At 41.3% G+C, this 10,595-nt stretch overlaps 1 protein-coding gene across 1 annotated transcript; it reads right to left on the reverse strand.

Annotated features, from left to right (window-relative positions):
* Positions 1–3,728: 3,728 nt before the first annotated feature.
* On the reverse strand, positions 3,729–8,076 carry TM4SF4 (transmembrane 4 L six family member 4). The gene is made up of 4 exons (XM_061452775.1): positions 7,750–8,076; positions 7,410–7,499; positions 5,200–5,333; positions 3,729–4,416 (listed from the first exon to the last, which is right to left on the reverse strand). Exons 1-4 carry the CDS (start codon positions 7,921–7,923, stop codon positions 4,215–4,217), a joined length of 600 nt encoding a protein of 199 aa, XP_061308759.1. The 5' UTR covers positions 7,924–8,076; the 3' UTR covers positions 3,729–4,214.
* Positions 8,077–10,595: the final 2,519 nt, after the last annotated feature.

The following is a 10,595-nucleotide window of genomic DNA, read 5'->3' on the forward strand; positions in this document are numbered from 1 at the left end:
AAGGATCCTAGTGCTAGCCTTCTCTCCAGGGTGAGGGTGTGCACCTCGCCCTTGGGAATCTCACCTCTCGCACCCGCTTTTGTCGGGAAAGTATCCTGACATGGCTATTTTCGGTGCAGTACTAAAGCCTGTTCTAAAGCCTTTTTGCTACCTGGTCCTGAAAGCTTGCTCTTCCCTGTACCATCAGCAGTGCCTGCATCCAGGTACGTTTTTATTCTTCAAAATGCGATGGCTAGAATATTTTGATAAAATTAACACCCTACCTTGGGCTAGCCTAAAAGCAAGCCCTCTTGTAACCTGGCGTTTACAGAATTCGGTTAGGACGAGGGGAACGAAGACGGGCAGGGCAGCGAAGGGAAAGCGCGACGGCGGGACTAAGGTGAGAGGGAAGACGCCCCCGCCCGAGACCACTTGCCTCTGCCCAGTCGGGCCGCGGCAGGGCGGGTCCCCCCGCCGGCCACCTCAGGTGGTCGCTCCGGGGCTGCTGTCCCGCCCCGCCCTGGCTGCGGCTCCCGCCTTGTCCTCAGGAACGCGGCGGGGCTGTGAGGACGGGAGGAGCGAGGTCGGTGGCAGGTAGGAGGAGACCATTCGGGAGACCGCGCTGCCCCCCAGGGCTGGACCGAAGGCGGGAGATGCATCCGAGGGCTCCCGCTGTTTTGCTGGCTGGGGCTGCTGCGCGGGTCAGGAATGGACCGGGACTCAGTCCTTGCTTCCATAGGGTCGGCCGTATAGCGCGTCTCGACCCCGATAATTGCCTGGGCAGGGGATGGGTGACCTACGGGAGGAGCCGGGGGGGAAAGAGCAGCGCGGACCGAGGCCGGGCGCTGCCGCTGGTCCTGCACCCTCAGCAGCCGGGAGATTCCCCGGCAGGTGAGACGTGCACACGCAAAGGCAGTGGGGACCCTCCACTGGCGCCCTTTTTCTGCACGTAGCAATGATCAAGTATTGCCATAAACTTAACTAGCGCAGTTAGTTGGTAGGCTTTATTTCTCAGTGCCAACGAGTAGTATTTTTCGGTTTGGGTTGTTTTGATCCACAGGTGGGAGCAATTTGTATTTCAGTGAAGGGTCCTGCATCAAGTGAGCAGTGGCAGGTGGAGGATAACGATGGTGCTTCTCAGGTGAAGATGCCTATAAAATGTCCCGTTGTATTGGCAGAGTTTTTGTAATTTAAGTTAAACGGTGGATTCTATCCCCATGAAAGAGTAATTTGGCAAGGAAAAACTTCAGAGGTGTTTTATCTGGAGTTTTATTGATGTCCATCACTGATATCAGTGTTCACCCTCGGGGCAAAGACCCCACTCGTATCAATGTGGGAGAGCAAGTCAGTCTCCCCATCCTTGGGCAGTAGTGGTTGTTGCCGAGTTTGCTGTTGTTTGCCTTGTGGCTGGTTACACCATGAGTAATGTAGAAGCCTTGAAGTGTGAGCTAAAGTTGAACTGGGAGCAGGTGATGAACATTCGAGACTAGAATGATGTTAGAAAACATTCTTTGCTCTTGGCTAAGCAAATATCTTTTTACTTTGTGTATGTTAACTTCGTAAGTTTGGAAATGAACCTTTAAAACAAAGTTGCCAGTTAGATAATGCATCATTCCCAACAGGTGACGCTGTACTGCGGTTAATGTATCATCTTGTTGCAGTCTACTGGGGACAATCAATAAAGAGAGCTCCAACTGTATACAGTTTAACTGTGCAGGGGCACCGGTTTTGTTAGGCAGAAGTTGAAATGCATGGGCTCAAAATCATGTGCACACACTCCACGTGTTGTAATCTGAGTTGTTAAATAACTTGTGTGTTAAATAATTAATGTAAATTCTCAGCTGAACTGATGCCCCAGAATTGCTCTCAGCACACAGTCAACTGGCACTGAGCAGCCAGTTTTTGTGGGTGAATAACGAGGGCCCAGATAACACGTGCATCTCTGAGATTTTACAGACAATACTAATATTTTTCTTTTAAGCTACTAGGATTTCTACATCTGTGTAAGTGTTGATATTTGTACACACTAAAACCAAGTGTGGTGTTCAAGTTGGTAAGAACTACTGAGGTCAGGTTTAACTCTTTCAGTTCTCCCTGTTCGTAGTTTCTCTCTTGCCAACATCTTTCTGTTTATGCCTAACACATGCTCTTTATCTGTAACTTCTCTACTAGGAGTATTGCTGGCCCATTACTTCTTTCCCTGTCACAACAATCTGTGATCAGTCCCACCCCTTGATTTTACTGCATGCCTTGCTCAGGAAAAAGAGAAAGCTATCTCCAGTTGCTGCAGAATTGACAGTCGGGTGTGATTCCCAGGAATTTAAATGCTAGGTGGGAGCCTCAGATGTTAATCACAACTGAATTAGGAACAGTGCTGTTGGCTCTCAAAAATGCTAGATCAGCTAAGCTGCTGATATCCAGTTCATTTACGCTTGTTCAGTGCATCCCAAGGCCAAGGTGCAAATGCAGTCCGGGTTGAGATGAAATCTGTGTGCCTTGTTTCAGTATCTACTAGATACTAGCTCATGTTAGAAGACCACAGTGTACTTGGGCATCTTTTAAGCATTGACTCATAAACCACCTGTTGGTTTTGGTTTTAGGTATCGTAGCTTCCTGTCATTTGTTATCCCAAGTCTCCTACAAAGATTTATGTATTCTGTTTATTAATATATCAAAATTGTATGCTATGCAGCCACCCATCCCTTTGTTCAGTGGTGCTGAGAAACATTCCATGTTCCCAAATGCTTCATATAAATAAAATGAAACAAATGTGAGATGAGGTGCAGGACAGCTGCTAACCACAGATGAAAGAATAGATGCAAGATAGTTACATCAGTGGGTGGTGGTATAAAGGGTGCTCTCGGATTCCCCAGCAATGAAGTAGAACAGGTGGGAGAAACAGCTGTTTCTGAAGATGTTGTTTTATAATTACTTTTATCATCTTGCACAATGCATCACTGAGGCTGATTTGCTTTTGTTAATTACCTAAATCTAGCTATTTCACATTTTTGCATGTTGCGCACCAGCTTTTAGTGCTTCTGAATATTAAGTTCTTGAGATAGCTCTAATATAGCTGCAGAGTACATGAATACATCTTCTGAAATCACAGGCCACACAATCATCTGAACTTGGAGATTTTTAAGAACAGGTTACATAGATGTCTTACAAAATATTTAAGTGTTGTTTGTGCTGCCTTTGTGTGCAAAGGTAGGCTCCAAAGATGCCTCCTAGACCTGTTAATCTGTGACTCTTAAATCACTGCATCACCTTTGTTAGATGAGAGCTCACAGTGAATTACTGCCATGAACAGGGGGATAAAAGCCCTTCGTAAGTAGGAACAGATTAGTTTACTTATGGTGACTATTTCTATGTCATTAAATTACACAGGCTGTGTAGTTTCCGTATGAGAGATTCAAGATGAGGATTACAAGTCTAGAATGTATTTCAGCATGTAAACAGGTATGTGTGTCTCTTGTTAATGGGGAGCATTTTAATCATAATGGGTTTGGAAAAGAGAAGTCCTCACTTTTCCACATAACATAAACATACTTAAAAAAATTTAGACTCGTGGTATTTCCATCTGATAAACCTCAAGAGAAAATAGACACAACTGCATTATAGCTGAGCTTGTACCAGCAGCATTTGGTGAACCCCAGTGGGAAAGCAGACTCAGGAAAGAAAATATTTTGCCTGAGAATATCCTCTTTTAGACAGAAACTGTTTTACAAAAATAAATATGAATGTTAGAGTTGAATTTCACTTATTTTATTCTATTCTATGATAAAGGCTTTCAGGAAGTCTGGAAAGGGAGTCAGAGCTTCTTAAGGGGAAGTGCCCTTCATTCTCATCTTGTTAGCCAGAGATGATGCATCTGAAGGCTGCTTTATGCAACAGTTGCAAAAAGGAGCCTCCCAAGATAAAGAAGGTTGTGTGCAATATTCATATTCTTTAGACAGTTCAAGATCCCTGGAATAATAAAAGCATGGAGATAATTTAGTGGCTACCACTCCTGTCACTTTCAAATGTTCTTATGATTTCCCAGTAGCTATGGAATAAACAACATAAATATGGACTGAAATAGTAATTTCAGCACCTGGGGACATTGTAGGGGTTCAGCTACACTTAAGAAAACATCATCATGGCACTGAATGAAGGCTAGTTTAGTTTTTCAGACTGTCAGCTAGTCAGGTGTGCATATAACTGTTATCAGTAGAAAAAACAGTAACAGAAAACAGTCAGTTGCTCACCCCACAACATCCGCAACATTTGCAGTCCCCACAGATTGTTCCAAACAGGCCATTCACCACTTGGATGCCACAGAGCACTGCCTGGATCCCACTCATGATGAGCAGCAAGGAGAAGAGAGTCAGGTTCCAAGGGACAATGTTTTCAGGTGACTGACAAATGTTCCACAGTGTATGGTTAGAAAGGTAATCCCTGTGAAGAAGATGACGTGAGCTCACAGAGAGGGAGTCTGTCACAAGCCGTCGCTGTTGTGATACAGCTGAGTCTCTGTTAGCTTTAATTAGTGCAAGAAATAATTTCCATTATTGCACTGGTGCCACATATCTAGAACATAATTTTGGTTTAGGTTCTAGGTCAATTGAAGCAATTGACTGCAGAAGACTGCATTAAAGATTCTGATGCAGTGAGGAGTTTACTGTACCCGTCATTGATCTGTTCTGCTCCCGCCTGCTCTCCTTGCTAATACATTGTACCCTGCTTTCAGTTGGACCTTTACTGGTTTCAGCCCTCAGCAACTGGATTGCTAGGGGTTGCTTATGTTCTTTACACCTGCTCTCTGAAAGTGATACATGACACCAAATACGTTTGAGCTGCAGAGTGTGAGGAACAGACAACTTCCAAATTCCATAACCAAGATAAAATAATACATAGATACTAATTATTTGCATGCCATCAAATTTCAATATAAAATGTCACTGCTGTTCATCTAGGTAGAATTTATCCTCATATACTGCTTATCATTCCAGGAGTAACCTAGAAAGCTGTGCATTTCCCTTTATGGGCTCGTTTGAAACTCATTAAAGTACTCACTATTCTTTATATCTGCTCTTGAACCTTACTTAGGATTGCTGTGAGTTGCTGGCTCTTCCAAGAGCTTCTGTCTTGTAGACAAATAGTATAATTACAGATTTGAAAGTTAAATCATACCACAAAATTAAAACTTGTAACTTTTTTTTTCTGATTGTGTTGTCTTACCCATCTTTGAAAGGATAGGTCCACTCTGTTCCAGTGTTGCATTTAGGGCCTCTGTTTAGGGCTACTGCTGACAAAATAAAGCAGTATCCAGCTCCCACAACTCCAACTGCAGCAAATATTACAGAAGAAAACATCTGATGAAGAGAAAAATCATGTTATTTTTTGTTTTCATTCAAACAATGAAATGTACCCTATTAATGTGAATGTGTATTCCCTGAATTCAGCTCTTAATGGTCCTACACTCTGAACAGCTGAAATATATTAACTCACAATTACATACCAGATGTGTAACACATACCTACACTGTATTTAAAAGCTTTAAAACAATTGGCACCGTTTATCTGAAGGCAAAAGGGGTGGATGCTGCCACAGTAGATGGCACTCCTGCCCTTCAGATAGTGTTTGTCCAACAGTCCTCATCTTGTTCAAGGTCATGAGTTTCACTGAAGGGGAAGTCTTTCTGAAGACATACAAGCAAGACTGAAGTCTTGGACCACTCAAGACATTAAAGAAAATAATCTACAGTATGGTTTACAAGTTGGCTTTGGTGTCTTGGTCACATTTGTACCAAATAATTACAGTTTGTCTTCCTGAGTCTCCCTTTCATGTTTCATTTTGGTGTACTTTATCTCCTCTCAGGTACTTGTCAGCATTAGTTCTACTAGTGCGATTGGAATGGGTTGGAAAGGACATCTTTATCTTTCTGGCTTTCCATTATGGCATTTTTATATACTGATCTGAAAATAATCTGATACACTGATATCAGATGTGTAATATGATATGCACTGATATGTAAATAAACATACCAATATGTAATAATGCAAAAACTAATGCCCTGCTTGAATTCTGAAGCACTTGTAGCCGTAATAGTTTGTAGGTAGAGGTAGTGCCTTTTATTGGATCAAAGAGATATAGGTAGAGGAAAAAAAGATTACTTTCATTCAGACCTCATCACGAGACTCTTGCCTCGACTGTTGACATGCATTTTTATGTTGATGCAGCTGATGGGGCTAACAAATAATAGCAGCGTTTCTGCTAACATACAAGACCAAATTCAGTTCTCAGTCATGCTGTGGTAAGGCCACTGGGACTCCTTCGGTACAGTGTACTTAGTACTAGTGACTGCATTAATAACACCCCGTTTCTCAGCTGCATTCTCACATGAGTTCTCAGTAGGGTTCTGCGCCGCAGGACGTGGGTTGCTGTATGGGCAGCGCTGTGTGCGTGGCTCCGCCTACCTGCGGCAGCGGGCACAGCTTTGCAGGCGCTTACCCCTGGTCACCCGCGGTATAGCTGTGGGCCTGGTTCAGCTGCATCGCAGGGCTGTGAGTGGCCCCCCAGCAGCAAAACATTAGTAATTTTTATAGTCCCTGAGTTATATGTGGTCTTCAAAGCTAAACTAAGATATGTTCACTGCTAGCAAAACATTGATAACACAGTGTGGTGAGGGAAGGCTCCTCGTTAACCTCATAGTTGTGATTTGCTTTTTCCTTTTATTTTTTTTCCGGTTTGAAAGGCTGCTTCTTTGTGAAAATGTGTAATGATCTACTCAAGCCAAACAATTTATTTCAAAAGGATAGACTTTCCTAATAGAAATATATTTATTTTTAATCTAATCTCATTTTTAAACCAAAATGCTTTAAATGTTTACTAGTATCTGAAGATACCCATTTAAAACTTTTCACTTCTCATGTGAAAGGAAGCTATGAATTTGAAGTGGAGCCTGGTATACCTGGCTTTAAGTAGAAGGCCAGATTAGGTGACCTCTCTGTGGTCTCTTCCAACCTGAAATTTCCTACGAACCTAATGAGGTACCTGCAGCCCAATGTGTGGGTCTGCAGTGAGTTGGGAATGTAGTGTGCAACTGTCAGAATAATTTCAAAAATGACAGCAAAAAAAGGCTAAAGAGAGAACTGTCATGCTCTGCAAAACTAAGTGCAGATCTTTCAGAAATTAGTTTTAATTGTGATAGCAACTGTAAGTATCTTGTGATAGCAAAATACACCAAGTTGTCATACCTGTGGCACAGAATCAAAGGCATAATGCAGTTCTTACAGCCTCTATTTCTACCTCCCAGCACTCAGACAAATGGCTGATTTGTGTCCTACACTCAGGTCAGCATCTGTACAGTCTCTCAATGAGTGAGCAGAAGATACATATATTGGTAATAATTTAGCTTTTACTTCTTTGCAGTGTTTCTTCTCACTTACCGCAAACCTCTTTCCACAGCCCTCATTACCACAGCATCCACAGCAATCATTATTCTTAAGGCCCAAAAATACCAAGGCAGGAAAGATCATCTAACAATGACAAAAATACAGTTTGAATTAGGATGACTTCAAGTTACATTTGCTTTGTAATATAAGAGTTCTCTGTTTTTTTTTCTTATCACTAAATTAAGCTACTTGATGCAAAACTGTTGGATGACTTGTAACTTACTTGCTTATCAGAAAAAAATTTGCAGTTGTGGAACCTGCATTTGAAGTACTGAAGAAATTCAGCAATGCAAAGTGATGGTGTGGGTAGGAATATCTGAATTTATATACTCACCAATACACCAGACCCCAAGATCCCTCCGAAGTACCAGACCTCATTTGTAATGTGCAGATTGTCGTTAGCCACTTTTCCTCCAGGGAAAAACAACAAAATGTTAGCAAGGGTACATAGCACAGCCAGGGGGATAAGAGTGGTTCCCAGGCACTTAGCACAACTTCCCGTGCACATTGCTTTTTTAAGTAAATGGTAAATGCAGTTGAAGGCAGAGGAAGGAATCTCTCGGATGTTCTTAGAACTGCTCTGTAAAAAAAGAGCTCCTCGGTGTACTTTATAGAATCCAGTTTTTGCCGTGTCTTTAGAGGAGCTGAGCCTGTAGAATGCCCCCTTCAAAGATGTTGCTGCAGTTGACCAGAAATGCAGTGTGCTGGTTATTTATACATTCTTGCAGCCATGATGTCAATTTTCTGAACGTCTGCAAATGAAATTACGTTCAATGCAGCCTCTCATTTTACTATGACAACCAATAACCTCTGTTAATATTTTACTAATATGGATGAGGTGTTTCATTATCTGAGCTCAGGTCATGGGCAGATATGCTTCTTAGTTCTGGATCATAGTTTTTACAACACACAGTGCTTCTTCACAGTACTTCTTTGTAAAGACTGACATGAAAACACGTAACCAATCAGCTGATGTTAAGAACCAGCTGTGTGCAATGGGAAAGTTCTAGTGAATTTTCTTTGGGAAAGTCGAGCTACTAATTTGTTATTCTGAAGCACTCAGTTTATGGATTTGTAATAGGTAATGAATTTTCATGGAGGCAGTGCTTTGCAGCTGGTATCTCCGGAAAGCTAATCATCAAAAGACGTTTCGGTGCACTTGCTCTTTATATTGTGTCGTTTTGTGTTCTCTAAGGATAATGCGTTCCCTCAAAGCCCAGCACTTCATTTGCACTCGGGCAAAATTTTCACTTAAAATTATGCTGCATGTGGCAGGCAGGCTCAGGAGCTCAAGCAGAGCCTCACTGGTTTGGCATCCAACATTTTATTCAAGCAAGCACCTCTTTTAAACCAGACTCTGCTGATCTTTAACAGGAACTGAATACCTTCTCTATCATATTTATACTTGGTATATTGTCCTGTTGAACTTGTGTTAGGATAATATTTCCCAGCAATCATCATTCCTAGCAAATAGTGATAGATGCAGTTCCACTGCTATCCCTTTATGGACATAAGAATTCCATGTATTTTGAGATGGATAACAGTTTCCACTTAAAGGATGAAGCTCAGGAAATTCTCATTCAAATTTGAAATAAGTTTTTAAAGGTGTTTGAGTGTTTGTTTTAATCCATATAGTGGATCTCTGTTGAATCTTCAAAGACAGGCAGCCCAGAAATATCTAAAATGTTACTTTTTACAAGTACAAACTCTTACGAAGCTCATGATAATGAATTGTCCAAAGCTGTATTGAACTGCCCAGAGCCATGGCTAAGGGTTAGGTAGCGGTGCTGAATAAGCTGGTTTTCACAGCCACCATCCTTACAGAAATGATGCTGAAAGAAATCCAAGTCACTGTTCATCTAGATTAATTCCCTAATCTGGTTCATCACAAGCCACACTAGCAATTGTGCAAATACAGGGAAGCAGGGAGAGCGGGAAGCAGGGAGAGCAGAAACAGGGATGCCTTGAGCCACCACTGATGCTCAAGAGCCAGAGCGTGGGCGTCTCAGCTTTAGGCTTCTTTGCAGAAACAGGATATATAGCAGTTTTACTAGACCAAGCCTAATGTTTCTAGGCGAGTATCTTTTTAAGGTAACAGTAATAATACTAGAAATCCTACTTAATTATGTATGCAATTCTTGTAGTCATGAGGTGCAATTGGAAGGGTTGTCAGCTTGTGAGACGGCTCTCCAATACCTTTTTTCCTGAAGGTGCCAATAGGATTGAACACAGGTACTCTCTCTGACAAATAGTGTATTTTGGGGTTCTAATGTAAAATATGCATCAAATGTAAAGAAAATTAATTACTATTAACTTAGATGTGGCGCTGGGTATAGTCCTGTTATTTTCAGTAGCTAAATTCTGTCTAACTTCAGGCAGAAAGGATAATGGTCTTGGTTTTTTGATAAAAAGATGAAACTATGAAGCCTATTTTCACGTCAGACGTAAGACATGATTTTTTGAGCTTCATGTTTGCTTCAGGGAGCCTGCTCTCAACCTAAGGAAATTATCACAGTACTGTGTAATCTTTGCAGGTAAAAAAATTAGCTCGCTTATTTACTATGTACTCACTTGGCCTTAAGTGGAGCAATTTCTCTAAAGAAATCTTACTTTTTCCAAAGTGTTCTTCTCTAGATACTAGGGATTAACTGGGCAAATGTTAAAGGCTGTCAAGTTCTTTGATGCGTTAGCTGGTAATCACATCTTTCTGATGTGTCTATTATCACTTTGATTGAAATAAGTATTTACATAGATCAAGTGAAGTAAGAAATACTAATAGTTTTTATTATTGAGAATTTATAGAACTCCCAAATACCAGTCACTAAAACAGTTTTTAATGGCTTGGGGAGTGAAAATGGTGCTTCAATTACAGAAAGACTACTTAGGAAAAATAACACTGATTCAGATGCCTGTGCAATATATGCCAACTTCTCTATTAAGGATTCTCTCTGGAGTATGTGTCTCAGAACAAGGCTGAAAGAAAATACTGTGTTGTCAGAAACAAAAAGTAAATCTGGGCTGAGGTGACTGAGGTTAAATTATATAAAAGCAATAGAACAATTTTATTTTATTTTTCTTTTTTGTGATGATACTGAATTTTTAAAATGAGCCCCAGATGATCATAAAAAGGAGAGGGGATGATAACTATATTTAGCTTCTCTTCCTGTTTCATACTCCATA

Source organism: Pezoporus flaviventris, unplaced genomic scaffold, assembly GCF_033815535.1.
Source record: "Pezoporus flaviventris isolate CSIRO_AGI_PZ_B2104156 unplaced genomic scaffold, CSIRO_AGI_Pfla_v1 ptg000013l, whole genome shotgun sequence".
Lineage (NCBI taxonomy): Eukaryota > Metazoa > Chordata > Aves > Psittaciformes > Psittacidae > Pezoporus > Pezoporus flaviventris.

Excerpts from the sequence above, each read along its gene's own strand:
- TM4SF4 (XM_061452775.1), bottom strand. The coding sequence starts at position 7,923 with ATGTGCACGGGAAGTTGTGCTAAGTGCCTGGGAACCACTCTTATCCCC. Across the intron at positions 5,334-7,409 it reads GCTGTGGAAAGAGGTTTGCG|ATGTTTTCTTCTGTAATATT; the intron begins GTAAGTGAGAAG and ends TCTCTTCATCAG. Across the intron at positions 4,417-5,199 it reads ACCTATCCTTTCAAAGATGG|GGATTACCTTTCTAACCATA; the intron begins GTAAGACAACAC and ends TCTTCTTCACAG.